Raw genomic sequence first — 15,757 nt, 5'->3', positions numbered from 1 at the left:
CCACTCCATGCAAACAGCCGCAAAATCAATACTTGGATACCAGAGACCTCCACCAAGGAATCCATAGTATGGTCGGGAGTGTCGTGCTGCTACCGAAGAGAAAAATGCGGCATATAGGGCTACTTTACAATCCGTAGCAACGCGTAGCGCACGAGAGGGATGTCGGGAGAAAAGGAGAGAGGAGAAACGTCTTTTCCGCAGGAAAAAGAGAGAGATGGAAAAGCGGGAGTGTGAAAAAATCGAGATGTACAGGAGCCAGAACGAAGTCCGAAAATTCTAACAGAGTGAAGCATCAAACTGATGGCTTTGGTACAGCACCTCCTCCTGTAAAGACCAGCAAGGTAATTTGGTAACTGAAACAGATAGTGTGCTCAGGATATGGAAAGAGCATTTTTCAAACCTGTTGGTATCCAGCGAAGACGACGAAGATACCACAGATCCAATCCCAGAAGATGGTATTGAATGTATACCACCCGGCCAAGATGAGCTAAAGACAGCAAAAAACCGGCCGAAGAATAATAAGGCAGTAGGAACTGATGGCTTACCAGCCGAGCTGTTCAAAACCGGAGGCGACACGCTGATAAGGTGTATTCACCAGCTAGTTAACTCCATCTGGCAGCAAGAAGGAGTACCCGACGATTGGAACCTGAGTATCGTGTTCCCCGTCCATAAGAAAGGAGATAAGACTGTATGCTCTAACTATAGGGGCATAAGTCTACTCCCGATTGCCAACAAGATCGTGTCAGGGATATTGTGCGAACGACTAAAGCCTATGGTCAACGAGATAATTGGGCCATACCAATGCGGCTTTAGACCTGGCAAGTCCACCATTGACCAGATATTTACCCTGAGGCAAATCCTGGAGAAAACCCAAGAGATGCAGATCGACACCTACCACCTTTTTGTCGATTATAAAGCAGCCTTCAACAGCCCAAAACGTTCAAAGGTATTCCAGGTCATGTCTGAATTTGGTATCCCCTCAAATCTCATTCGGCTTTGTAAAATGACTAACTGACACGATATCCTCCGTTAAAATAGGAAAGAACCTCTCAGAAGAATTTTGTACCAAAAGAGGTTTCAGGCAAGGAGACAGCCTGTCGTGTGATCTCTTCAACATCCTGCTGGAAAAGGTTATTCGAGAGGCAAACGTCAAAAGAAGTGGCACAATTTTTACCAATAGCCACATGTTACTTGCTTATGCTAATGATATAGACATCATGGGACGATCAGATCAGAAGTAAAAGATACCTTTATGAAGTTCGAAGGAGAATCTGCTAAAGTGGGTCTGGCGGTAAACGGGGAAAAGACCAAATTGATGGTGTCGACGCGCCATGCGTCCATTGAGCTCGGACCAACTGTGGAAGTTGGTTCCTATAATATTGAGGTAGAGAAAGATTTCGTCTACCTCGGCAACTCCGTAAACATAACAAACGACATCAGTTGTGAAATAAAAAGAAGACCAAGAAGGCCAACAGATGCTACTTTGGCTTAAGTAAGCACTTCAAAAACAAAACCCGAACCCGTCAAACAAAAATAACGCTTTACAAAACAATTATACTACCCATGCTGATGTATGGTTCCGAAACCTGGGTACGTGCGCAAACAGATAGGGCAGTGTGGCAGTGGCGTGTTTGAAAGAAAAATTCTTCGAAAGATCTACGGACTAATCTGCGTTGACGGTGAATATCGACGTCGTATGAACCATGAGCAGTATCTCCTATACAACGACATCAATATAGTTAAACGTATTGAGATGCAACGATTGCGTTGGCTAGGCCATATCATAAGAATGAGCGTAAAAGGCGTATAAATTCGAGCCACATGGCGGTGCACGCAGAATTGGCAGGCCAAAGAATAGATGGCGCAAATAAGTGGATGAAGAGGTGACAAGGCGCGGTATTCCAGAAAGAGAAGCAATAGACAGAGAGAAATGGAGATCTTTTCTTAGTTCGTCCTTTAAAACAAATGTTCTGTAATGGGCCAGCTAAGTAAGTAAGTACCACTAAGCTCTCCGAATAAACCTGAGGATGTACAAAATCTCATCAAAAATCGTAATTTGCTTCATCCACATAAGCAGCACGAAGAATAAAAAGCAGCGAACAAATATTTGTTTGCAAATGTCCCTGACATAACATATGTTTGGATGCAAACACCCAGTAAAATTAAATGGAAGTGATTCCATGTGAAATCATGATTTCACTGGTTCTTTTGCATGAGTGCGAAAGGAGTCGTGAAAGATCCGATCTTTTTCATCGAATTTTCATGAGTGCAATTGAAGTCGTGAAAGATTCGATCTTTTTCATCGAATTTTCATGAGTGCAATTGAAGTCGTGGAAGATCCGATCTTTTTCATCGGATTTTCATGAGTGAAATTGAAGTCGTGAAAGATCCGATCTTTCTCATAATATTGTCATGAGTTTAAAAAAATTGATAAGTACCCGCACAATAAATTATCAAATACTCATGTACGCGAATAATTGTGTACTTGCAAAAGTAATTGTTAAAATGAAAATAAAAGTCAGATGAAAGTGATCGATAGTGGCAAAATTTATATATTTTAATAAAAAATACAATGTAAATTGATATAAAACAAAAGAAAAATATATTTTTTGTTTGGAAACCTGTTTCGTTTTGTGGATATTAAAAAGAAGTATGAAAAACATACGGTCTATAAACCACGAGCTCCACCAGCCGACCCCAAGACCGATATAGGAAAACATATCGTGCTGCAATTATTGGGTTGGCTGTGCCATGTCAACAGGATGGATAAAGATGCCACCGGTATATTAGTACGAGCCATTTGACGTTACGCCAATCGAGGGAAGAACAAAACTTCAATGGAAAGATCATGTTCAATATGATATCACAAAACATGGCATCCAAAGTTAGAGAAGCAAAGTAGAAGTTCGGTAAAATAAGTATAAAAGAGACCATAACATGGTAACTATTACAGAAAAAGCTTTTTCTTTAAAAATAAAATAACAGAATTCAAATTTATACTAGATTTCCCAAACGATGAGCTTGGTTCAGAGATTGACACATAATTTCTCGAATATTGGAAAAACGGAACCCCCCAAGTTGAAAGAAGTATCTTGCAGCCATCGGAAGAGATAAATATGATATTGCAGATTAATATAAAATATAATTTTGAAAATTACTTACAAAATAAAGAAAAATAACATTTGGCGATACAAACCATCTGCGCATTGTATTCTTATTAATTCAACAAATTACATAATTTTATTGCGAATTTTATTTCTGATTGGCGAAAATCCGGATCCAAAGCATTGGTGCAAGAAGCCAAGACAATGAACTGGTGCAAGATGCTATGACAATGAACTGGTGCAAGAAGCCAAGACAATGAACTGGTGCAAGATGCTATGACAACGAACTGGTGCAAGATGCTATGACAATGATCTGGTGCAAGATTCTATGACGATGAACTGGTGCAAGATGCTATGACAATGAACTGGTGCAAAATGCTATGACAATGAATTCGTGAATTCATGTGTCACTCGCTTGTAAATGTCATTGGTGATTCACCTAAATTTTCACCTATGACATGTCACTTGCACCTATGATTCAACTCATGATTTGTCATCGAACATTTTCCTGGGCATATATTTGTTTGCACTCAAAAATATATATTTGTTTTCTGCATTTTGTTCTCCGTGTGGGGATACATGGTTTTCTTTCGTTTTTTACGATGCAAGATTCCGGGCAGGATTGTCTAAAATATATTTCATTCAGATTTAATATATCAACTGCGACCTACGTTTTTGAAGTAGGCATTATAATTTTACCCTGATCAGGAAATAGATAATTATATTCTATATGATGGTTTCCGATGTACATATATTTTTCTGAGATCTTGACTTATACTACAGCCAGTTCTGAATGTTGCTGAACCTAAGAGGATTATTAACGATACGAACTGAGTATGTGTGTGAGTCTATTTTACACTTAAGCAACTAGGAAAACGAAAAAGAAAAACTAATCCGGATGTTTTTTACTTCCCATTCTGACTGTAAACTGTAAAGTCAATGATGGAAAAAAGTAGAAAGAAAATCGGTTGAGTTTTGTTTTTTTTTTCGATGTACAACAAAAACCTCGCAATACCAGCAGAACTTCTATGACAACACTCATCATCAAAGCCAAACACCAGCATTACCATGAAAACCAACATCAGCGTCACCACCACTGCCATTGCCAGCCATCACTACTGCCTCGTACACATCAGATTATTGTCATCAGCATTGATTAAACATAACAAAGAACGTGTTGATGGTAACCACTTTGCTGGTTTTGACCAGGCAAGAAGTGGGCGAACACTAGAAAGGCGACATGTTGTAAAGTGAAATAAAAACAAAACAAAAGCAAAAACTGCTCCAAACTAACAACATTTGGTAAGACAATGCATTTTTAACAAAACTCAAGGGTAACACGAACTATCCGAGTGGATGGTTATTGTTAGACATTGACGATGGCATAGAGCAGAGATTTACTCAATACTCACTTATTTGCACGTAGACTGGGAGACTCAGAGTAACAAGCACGTTGACTGTATGCAGCAGCAGCAGTATCGAGGAAACTGGGATGTCTTAAACACTCGCACACACACAGATACACCCAAAAGAACAATAGAAGAAAAAAGGCCCCATTGGCAGGAAGTGTGAGTCGACAAAAGGATGCAAGCCATGGCAGAGTCATATAATGGTTGCATCGTTGAGTAACACAAATACCAAGCTGAATGGCCATTTCCATGAAGGTTACTACATGACACGAGAGTAGAATTGGAAACAATGGCTATCGACTTTCATAGAAAATTGAAATAAATGAGTCTTTGATTAGATTTGACGCCATTCATTTGGTTTTGGCTATTGTTTGTTTTGTTTTTTTCTTTCCCTTTGTCTTGTTTATATCTCTTTTTGTTGTGGTCGAGCTTCCTTTATTTTGTGTGGTATACATAAAAATTCTCTTGTCATTGTGACATTTTAACATAGCAGGGTTTTTGTGTGGCTCATCTTCTTCGAACTGGGCCAACACACCATGAGCCATGTTACAGAATATTTAGAATAATCCTTTTCTGCCTGCATTTTGTAAAAGAGTTTGTTATTGTTGTTGCTGTTGTTGTTGAACAAGCCTTCATTTGTAACTAACATCTCTATATGTGTACTTCCTTTGCTTTTTCATTCAAGGTCTTTTGCGGTTGCAACAAATCTACCAGGGCTTAAAGCCCGGAAATGAATCATTTCAAGTTGAGATGGTTAAGCGCATTGCCAATGTTACCATGGCTATTGATTTCCTGCACACACTGGAGGATTTGAGTCGTTTCACCAACAAATACATTGTGCTCGATTGTCCAACGGAAATGGCCAAAGAGATTTTAATCCAACATGTTCGGGACATATCATTGGGTCGCCGTACATATCACTATTTGCTCAGTGGTTTGGTAAGTATAGACAAACACACACACATACTTACATTTATAAGTATATAAGCATATGTGTGGCATCATGTTTTGGTATTATTTACGATCAACCCACAGCCATTTGATGCAATTCCCTTTGCCAAGTTTTCTTATCGGGTCACGTTATCATTTGTGGGGGAAACATAAAAATAAACATTTTCACATAAGTCGTGAACATCCTCAGGAAACGGATATTAACAAATAAGGGAATTTTTGTATGGGAATAACTAGAAAACACACACAAAAATTGGGATTATAACTAGATATGGCTTTGGTGGTTTTGCCCAATACATAAATGGTTGATTGCAGCATATCAAAATAATATACGATTCGATATCCAATTAAATCCGTAGCAATACAATTTAAAGATTAAAGAAGCAAAGAAAGTGAATTAATACTAGCAGAATCTAAGGTATATGGGCATATACTATGTTTGTGTTATTTCATTTACTTTATCTTAGACAACTGTTGTTAGAACATATCAGTCGGGTTTGCCGATAAAAATATAGAGAGTCTTCCCACCATAATATGAAGGGTATATCATTCCGTTTGTAACACATAGAAATATTCCTCGGAGGCCCTTTAAAGTATATATGGGAATTTCTGAGTAAAATCGGACACATCTTCAAAATTATGTTTTTGATTTTCTTTATTTTTTGCTGTGATGATGCTGCTCATCAACAAAACATTTCAGTATATTTTCAAATTTTTTCGACCAACGGCTCCAGAGATATCGCGCCTCGAAAGATTCAAATTCTGTAAAAACTATATGCAAAGAAATACTCATAGCTTCTCTAATATTGGTCCAATTTGAAAAAAATCTTTTTTGTATGTTTTGTTGCTTTGTCAGCTACTTAACAAAAAATTGGAAAACAAGTTAAAAAGTATCAGTCGGCTTTGCCGACAGTGATATACCCTCAACCTGTGCAAATTAAAACACTTTTTTCACAAAAAACTTATGTATTTAGGGGGTTTCAAAATGTTGGTCATATGAACCGACAAAAATGTTGATTAGGATTAAAGTTCAAAAATTTTGCGGAAAACGTACTTAAAGGAATGGACCGACATAGACCATGGGGGTGCCATAGGGGGTTTTTACAACCTTCGGGCTGTTTTCTCAGGAAGTATGGACTTGCCCCAGAATCAACTTTTACCATCGTAATTGATGCAGCGAATGTAAGTTGCTTCAACAAAAATCAAAATGATTCGATATCAGGTCTTAAAGTGAACTTATCCAAAATTTTGTGTGGGAGGTACGGGATGGCGTGGACAAATATAGTCCATATTCGAACCTGATCTATTTCTGGTAGATATTATGAGAATGTGCAAAGTATGGACCAAATCGGTTACTCCCTTCAAGAGTTTTCGAACTTTTGTGTGGGAGGTACCGGAAGGAGTGGACCGATATAATCCATCTTTGAACTTGAACTAAGTTTGGACAAAATATTACGAAAGCCAAATTTTGGACCGAATCGGCAGATCTGTTCGAGAGTTATCTTGCGCTCCAACCACTACACACGGTGTCATAGGGTTTTTTGTAACTTTCAGGCTATTTTCTCAGGAAGTATGAACTTGCCCCTAATGAAACTTACAGCGTTGTATAGAGGACAGCGAATACAACTTGCGTAAAGAAAAATCAAGACGATTCGAGACCAGGTCCTAAACTGAACTTTTCCGAAATTTTGTGTGGGTGGTACCCGAAGGAGTAGACCGATTGGGTCCATATTGGAACCTCATCTAAGTTTGGTAGAAATTACACGATGTGCAAAGTATGGACCAAATCGGTTATTCCCTACAAGAGTTATCGCGCGCACAAGTTTTGCGACAATTTTTGAACATTTGTGGGGGAGGAACCTGAAGGAGTGGACCTATATGGCCCATCTTCGAACTTAAATCGAATCTGGACAAACTATTTTGATACCCAAAATTTGAACCGAATCGATTGATCCGTTCGGGAGTTATCGTGCGCACCATCCAGCCAGCCAGACAGACAGACGGACAGACGGACGGACATTGCTAGATCTACTCAAAATTGTCTGAAACGGATATCGTACAAACATACTTGGGGTCTAAAACCATTATTTCGATGAAGCACATTTTTGGTCGTATCAAAGTGTAAATACCCTCTTTAGCCTAAAGGCTGAGGGTATAAAAATGCACAGTGGGCTTGGATGAAATTTTCGCGATTTAATATTTAATATCAATTTTAACAATACTTGACCTCTTCGATTTTCTTGATTTTTTTTTTTTTTTTAAACTACGATCAATTACAAAAATTTTAAGTCCTGTTTGGTAGTGGTATTCAAATGATTACTATTTTTTCTTAATTTTATAAAATTTGTCAATACAATTTGTACTTTATACCAGTGTGAAACATTTGTTGTTTTACCAAAAATATAAAAATTAAATTTTTCAACATCTGTTTTGTTGTTTTATTTAGGAATTTATCTTAAACATCGTAAAAACGGAGTTATTTTTAGATTTGGAAAATGGATTAGCAATTATTGTACTAACTAACTAAAAACTAAACTAAACTAACTAAACTGATGATAAAATAACTACAGCTCGAGGATTATAAGACTGAGCATCCGAGCCAAATAATATACCATATTAAAGGTATATTTTCTTCAGAAGATGGTTATTTAAATATGAAAGAGGATTTAAATATGAAATATGTAAAATTTAATTATATCGCGGGCACAAAAAACTTCATTCAGCAATACCCACTAATGCTGGTACACCAATTTCTAAAACATCTTAAAATCGCAAAATAAAGATGTTTTTAAGATAAATTCCTAAATAAAACTACAACATAAATGCTAATAAATGCAACGTGTTATGTTTTTGGTAAAATAGGATATTTTGTACAGTGGTATATAGAAAAAACTTTATTGATAAATTTAAAAAAAAAAACCAGTAAGGAAAGGAACAAAGTCGGGCGGGGCCGACTATATGATACCCTACACCACTGTTGTAACGACACAATTGCCTCCGTTTGCTGGGGTGAGCTCTCGGCGGCCAAGGTTACGTCACAGAAATTTATTTGATTCAGTGACCCGAGTAAAGGAAACGCACAATGTTCAGGATCTGTTTGTATTTATTGGCTTCAACATCGATCGTGAGTACAAATGACAGAAGTAACCTATTCTGCGGGGAATCCGGTGCAAACGGTGGGAGACCTTGTACGGAACTCCTCGTTCCAGACGAAGGAAGCGGCGTAGAAAACACGCTTCTAGTCGTGACCAGGCTGCTCCGCGGGTGTTGTCTGGACTCTGTTCAGGCGTCTTACGCTGTCCAATCGGGTCTCGTCCTTCGGCCGACGATGAGTGGCTTATTGTACACGCTAGTCGGGATGTAGGTCCGTAGCGGTGTGCGAGGAATGTTCGTCCGGGCTGTTGTCACGGATAAGCGGCGTACCAAAACACGCTTATAACGGGGATACCCGTTGAACGGTGCGCGTAGAGTTCGTATCGCGCTTGTCTAATTCGAGGTTTCCGGGTCAAATACGCCTATCCGGGTCAGTAACCGGTGAACTGCGACAAGCGGCAAGCCAAACACGCTTATCCGGAATGAAAGCACGAAAACTGGGATAAGTGGCGAACGTAACACGCTTATCCGGGGCGAAAGCACGAGTACGGCGATAAGCGGCAAACGAAACACGCTTATCCGGGCGAAAGCACGAGTACTGCGATAAGCGGCAGACGAAACACGCTTATCCGGGCGAAAGCACGAGAACTGCGATAAGCGGCGAACGAAACACGCTTATCCGGGCCAAAGCACGAGAACTGCGATAAGCGGCGAACGAAACACGCTTATCCGGGGCTAAAGCACGAGAACTGCGAAAAGCGGCAAACGAAACACGCTTATCCGGACGAAAGCACGAGAACTGCGATAAGCAGCGAGCGAAACACGCTTATCCGGGCGAAAGCACGAGAACTGCGATAAGCGGCGAACGAAACACGCTTATCCGGGGCTAAAGCACGAGAACTGCGATAAGCGGCAAACGAAACACGCTTATCCGGGCGAAAGCACGAGTACTGCGATAAGCGGCAGACGAAACACGCTTATCCGGGCGAAAGCACGAGAACTGCGATAAGCGGCGAACGAAACACGCTTATCCGGGCGGAAGCACGAGAACTGCGATAAGCGGCAGACGAAACACGCTTATCCGGGCGAAAGCACGAGAACTGCGATAAGCGGCGAACGAAACACGCTTATCCGGGTGGAAGCACGAGAACTGCGATAAGCGGCGAACGAAACACGCTTATCCGGGCGAAAGCACGAGTACTGCGATAAGCGGCGAACGAAACACGCTTATCCGGGCGGAAGCACGAGAACTGCGATAAGCGGCAAACGTAACACGCTTATCCGAACGAAAGCACGAGTACTGCGATAAGCGGCCAACGAAACACGCTTATCCGAACACTCCAACCCGATGTCTTATCTAGCGGCAACCGCAACACTGAAACGCACTTGTTCCCGTAGCTAACACCGTTTTATTTTATTTATCACTCTACTCACCAGGTTCTTTAGTATCACCCGCGGGGTCTCCTTGTTGAAACGGCACGTGTAGGTCGCACTAATTACTTTCTTCTACTGTCCCTTTTCAATGTCAACCACTCCCTTTTATAGCGAAGTCAGCGACACTCACTACCCTACCGCAAATATCCCCATTCGATTGCCTTTGCACATGTGCTTTGTTGTTGCTTGTTTACTACCGTCTTCCACACTGGATTCTCTTACGCATGCATATGGTTGGTACCTGTTTACGACCGTCGCTAGCATTAGATTCCCTTGCGCATGCATTTTGTTGGGGCCTGTTTACAACCATCGCTAGCATTACATTCCCTTACGCATGTATGTTGTTGCTTGTTGTTTTCGTCGTTTTCGATGGTCGCACAGTGGCCTAACGGTATGTTGTTTTGATGAATTTTTTTGGAGTAAACAACAATGAGGGCCGCTCACTCAGTCGGGAAAATTGGTAACGAGGCTCATGAAGTAATGCAGGGCAAGGTTAGGATTAATAATTCAATTTAATAGAAATAATAACAATAAGTAAAAAAAAAATGAAAATAAAGAAAAACAAATGTAATAACAAAGAAAAAATATGATACAAAAGATGAATAAAACCAAAATAATCCATCGGCTATGGTGTGGCGGAAACGAGTTGGCGACTTCCGCCTTCACACTGTGAATATGTAAAATATAAATCGGAGCTATATCCAAATCCTAACCGATTTCGATATAATTTGGCACATTTATTTCCAGACCGAATTCAATCACACATTCAAAATATCACTAAAATCGGACTTATATAGCTTGTTTGGTGCAGCAAATACGCGAAATCGGCCGAAAATATATATGGAAGCTATATCCAAATCTGAACCGATTTCGATATAATTTGGCACATTTATTTCTAGACCGAATTCATAAAACATTCCAAATTTCAGCAAAATAGCGTGTTTGGTACAGAAAATACGTGAAATCGGCGAAAATATATATGGGAGCTATATCCAAATCTGAACCGATTTCAATATAATTTGGCACACTTATTTCTAAGCCGAATTCAGTCACACATTCCAAATTTCATCGAAATCGGAAATATATTGCGTGTTTGGTACAGAAAATACGTGAAATCGGCCGAAAATATATATGGGAGCTATATCCAAATCTGAACCGATTTCGATATAATTTGGCACTTATTTCTAGACCGAATTCAGTTTAACATTCCTAATTTCATTAAAATCGGAAATATATAGCGTGTTTGGTACAGAAAATACGTGAAATCGGCCGAAAATATATATGGGAGCTATATCCAAATCTGAACCGATTTCGATATAATTTGGCACACTTATTTCCAGACCGAATTCCGTCACACATTTAAAATTTCATCATAAATGGACGTATATAGCGTGATTGGTGCAGCAAATACTTGAAATCGGACGAAAATATATATGGGAGCTATATCCAAATCTGAAGCGATTGTCACCAAAAGCAATAGCGTTCTTCCTATGGCTAAAAAAATTGTAATCCCCAATTTTCAGCTGAATCGGACAAAAAATGCGACCTGTACGTTGCTAAAAAATACATGGACAGACGGACGTATATGCATAAATCGACTCACAAAGTGATTATATGTATATCCCCAAAAGGAACTATGGGTCTATTTCGTTTCCTTTTGTATGTTACATACAAATGCACAAAGACATAATACCCCTTACCACAGAGTGGTGTAGGGTATAATTAGAAAAAAAAAATAGCAAATGTATAGGTCTTAAAATTTTTGTAATTGATCGTAGTTTAATACAAAAAGTTTCAAGAAAATCGAAGGGGTCAATCATTGTTAAAACTGTGCAAATATTGTTTTCTATTTTTTTATTAAATATCTGATAAATATATAGAAGTTTATATATGTTTGCAGCAGTCCCAAACATTACATATGTTTGGGTCTTGCAAACAAATATATGTTTGGGTGCGAACAAATATTGTTTTTGGATGAAATATAAATACAAACCCAAAAGCCACAAAAAACATACACATACACACATTCATAAATGGTGGTGGTTTTTCTTTTATTAAAAATACCAAACACGAAAGCAACAACAAACGCATAGGTACATAAAAAAATTCCAAATGCAAGAAATAGTGTAACACTTTTAGAAAGAAAAACCAAGAAAATCTTTTAATTATAAAATATAGAAACATCGTTGAACGCTTCTCGTTAGTTCTGAAATAAAACATGTTCTCCACAAAATAAATCATCAACGGGAAATCTGCATCTGGAATTAAATGATTATTTAATGTAATAAATAGGTACAATCATATTTAAAATATATGCACTTATATGAAAATTGTATTAATGTTATTACCAATATTACATGCGATTTCTTCTTTTTGCAATAAAATATTTCCATTTACCCTTTCTTGATTCAATTATAAAACTTGCAATTAAAAAATGTATTGGTCATTTACTAAAAAACACCATTTCTTTAAGAAAACACAAAACAATGATTTATTTACACACTTTACAGTTTTTACTCAACGATTGTATATAGAAAACTGTTTGGACTAAAACATATTATCTTTGAATGTTGTGACCTAAAAATCTCAACGAAATGGCTAAAATTTGGTATTTAGTGTTAGCTGGGCGTGCAAAATTTTCCTTCAGAAATTTGTCTCTATAGGTCCACCTCTTGAAATAGTCCCCATAGAAGGGTACCTCCCAATTTTCGGTATTTTCAATATCCCACCAAAGTGACTGAAATTTTGTAGTTGGTCTTCGTTGGGGGTATAAAACTCTCCACCTGAAATTGGTTGGTATAGGTCCACGCCTTCGAAAGCCACCATAGAACAGTACCAGATTTTCTGTATTTTGAAGGTTGTGACATATCCCACCGAAATGGCTGAAATTTGGTATTTAGTTTTAGTTGTGGCTATATAACTTTCCACCTAAAAGTTGTCGGTATGGGTCCACGACGTCATGGAACGGTAAATCCCGATTTCCGGTATTTTGAAGGTTTTAGCTTCATTAACACACCAAAATAGTTGAAATTTAGGTAAACATATTTTATGATGGAGGGTATAAAAATAGGTCCGGCAAAACTAATCGACTTTTTACTTGCTTTTAAATAAATTCAAAACCGTGGTTTGCAGCAATAGAAGTTTTCTTAAACCAGCTTCGCAAATTAAGCTCTAATTCTCGAATTATCAATAAACAAGAAAATAACACTGTGTGTAATTTTTTGTGTCATGGAAAATAACAATATTCTGACACCGCAGCCTAATGGAAGACGAAAAATAAGAAGACACGTGTCTCGGCGTTTTTCCCTGTTGCTTCGAATTTCGCGGTTATGGGCCGCCAAAAACCTGAGGCCTTGATGTCAAAAATGACCATTTTGTCAGGCTCATATCTTTTAAACCGCTAAGAATTTTGGTTTACTCGTGGAGGCAAAGTTGTAGCTCTCATCTTAAAGAATAATAATTGTGAAGACATAAAATCCATTCAACCTTATCTTCAAGGTCAAAATCGTTATGGTCACGATTCCGTTATAATTTTTTCTCAGATTTTGGCCTACAGATATCAAACCGATCAAAATTGAATCAAACAACCAACAACAAAAATGTACCTTAGATCTCAATAAACAACTTTCTAGAACATACGAACCCTGTAGAAATGGTTCTTAAAGGTCAAAATAGCAAAACAAATGCAATTTTTATTTTCTTTTTTCGGTTTCTGCTCCATAGAAATTAAACCATTCAAAATTCAAGAAAACATTCAACCAGAATAATGTAGCGAATATATCAGTATACAACTTTGTGGAACATCAGAGCCCACTACGAACTGTTCTTAAAGGTCAAAATAGCAAACAACTTTAGAAAATATTCGATTTTTATACTTTTTTCTCCGATTCTGGTCCATAGATACCGAACCGTTCAAAATTCAAGAATACAAACAACTACAAAAATTTACCTAAGATTTCAGTTTACAACTTCCTAGAACATATGAACATTCTAGGCACTGTCCTTCATGTTCAAAATTCACTAACAATTATATTATGGTTAATTATCAGGTCTGGAAATAACAAACTGTTCAACACTCTAGAAAATTTTAAAGGTTTGTTATTTACGGACCTGACCAGGAAAGAATGAGTAAAACTAATGGAATTTTGAGCTTAAAGGGCCGCTTCTAGAATGTTCATATGTTCTTGAAAGTTGTTAACTGAGATCTTAGGTAAATTTTTGTAGTTGTTTGTATTCTTGAATTTTGAACGGTTCGGTATCTATGGACCAGAATCGGAGAAAAAAGTATAAAAATCGAATATTTTCTAAAGTTGTTTGCTATTTTGACCTTTAAGAACAGTTCGTAGTGGGCTCTGAAGTTCCACAAAATTGTATACTGATATATTCGCTACATTATTGAGGTTGAATGTTTTCTTGAATTTTGAATGGTTTAATTTCTATGGAGCAGAAACCGAAAAAATAAAATAAAAATCGCATTTGTTTTGCTATTTTGACCTTTAAGAACCAATTCTACAGGGTTCGTATGTTCTAGAAAGTTGTTTTTTGAAATCTAAGGTACATTTTTGTAGTTGGTTGTTTGATTCAATTTTGATCGGTTTGGTATCTGTAGGCCAAAATCTGAGAAAAAATTATAATGGAAACTTGACCTTAACGATTTTGACCTTGAAGATAAGGTTGAATGGATCTTATGTCTTCACAATTATTAATCTTTAAGATGTGAGCTACGACTTTGCTTAAAAGATATGAGCCTGACAAAATGGTAATTTTTGACATCAAGGCCTCAGGTTTTTGGGGGCCCATAACCGCGAAATTCGAAGTAACAGGGAAAAACGCCGAGACACGTGTCTTCTTATTTTTCGTCTTCTATCACGCTGCGGTGTCAGAATGTGGTTAATTTTTTTGTGTCGCACAGTGTAAGTAAACAAGTGAGCAAATGCTATAGTCGAAGCTTTTCCAGCAGAATGTTGCACAAGTCAAAACTCCTACATGGTTTGTAAATCCTTTGAAGGTAAGGGGCTGTTAGAGGCTGCTTTATAATCGAGAAAAAGTTGGTAGGTGTCGATATGCATCTCTTGGGTCTTCTCGAAGGTTTTCGGCAGGGTAAATATCTGGTCAATGTTGGATTTGCCAGATTTCGTGACCCTAGTCGTACGCCTTTCTCGTGGACGGAGCACAGGATGCTCAGGTTCCAATCATCGGGTACGCGTTCGTCCTGCCAGATGGTGCGAACTAGCTGATGCATACACCTTATCATCGAGACGCCTCCGGTCTTGAACAGCTCGGCTGATAGGCAATCGGCCCCTGCTGCGTTATTATTCCTTTTTGGGATACATTCAATACCATCTTCTGGGATTGGAACTGTGGCATCTTCGTCTTCTTCGCTAGTATTGGATACCAACAGTTTGGTAAAATGTTCTTTAATTATCCTGAGCACACTATGTGTACCAATTACCCAATTACATTGCTGGTCAGTCTTGTTTGATGTTTAACTTTTTGGTATATTTTTCGGACTTCATTCTGGCTCTTGTACATCTCAATTTTTTTACACTCTTGCTTTACCATTTCTCTTTTGTCCTCTCTCCTTTTCTCCCTATACCTGTCTCGCTACTGATTGTACAGTGGTCCTTTATGCCGCATTTTTCTTGTCGGTAGGAGGTTTCTGGTAACCAAGTATGGATTTTTCTGTTTGCATTGAATGGGCAATACTTTGCCTCTGTATTGATATTTTATCGGGACGGGTAGTGCTTAATGTAAACAATTCATCAA

General features: G+C 38.2%; 1 protein-coding gene across 3 annotated transcripts in view; it reads left to right on the top strand.

The window, feature by feature from the left end:
* Positions 1–15,757, top strand: part of GluRIB (Glutamate receptor IB) — a 323,616-nt gene that overhangs the window by 211,636 nt on the left and 96,223 nt on the right. For all 3 annotated transcript variants that reach the window (XM_073983938.1, XM_073983939.1, XM_073983937.1), the window contains exon 6: positions 5,199–5,452. In XM_073983938.1, coding sequence (XP_073840039.1) covers positions 5,199–5,452 — 254 coding nt within the window. The remainder of the gene's footprint in view (positions 1–5,198; positions 5,453–15,757) is intronic.

This window comes from Musca autumnalis, unplaced genomic scaffold (genome assembly GCF_047663935.1).
Source record: "Musca autumnalis isolate F117 unplaced genomic scaffold, ASM4766393v1 scaffold_4, whole genome shotgun sequence".
Taxonomy (NCBI): Eukaryota; Metazoa; Arthropoda; class Insecta; order Diptera; family Muscidae; genus Musca; species Musca autumnalis.
This window is presented reverse-complemented; position numbering and strand designations above follow the sequence as displayed.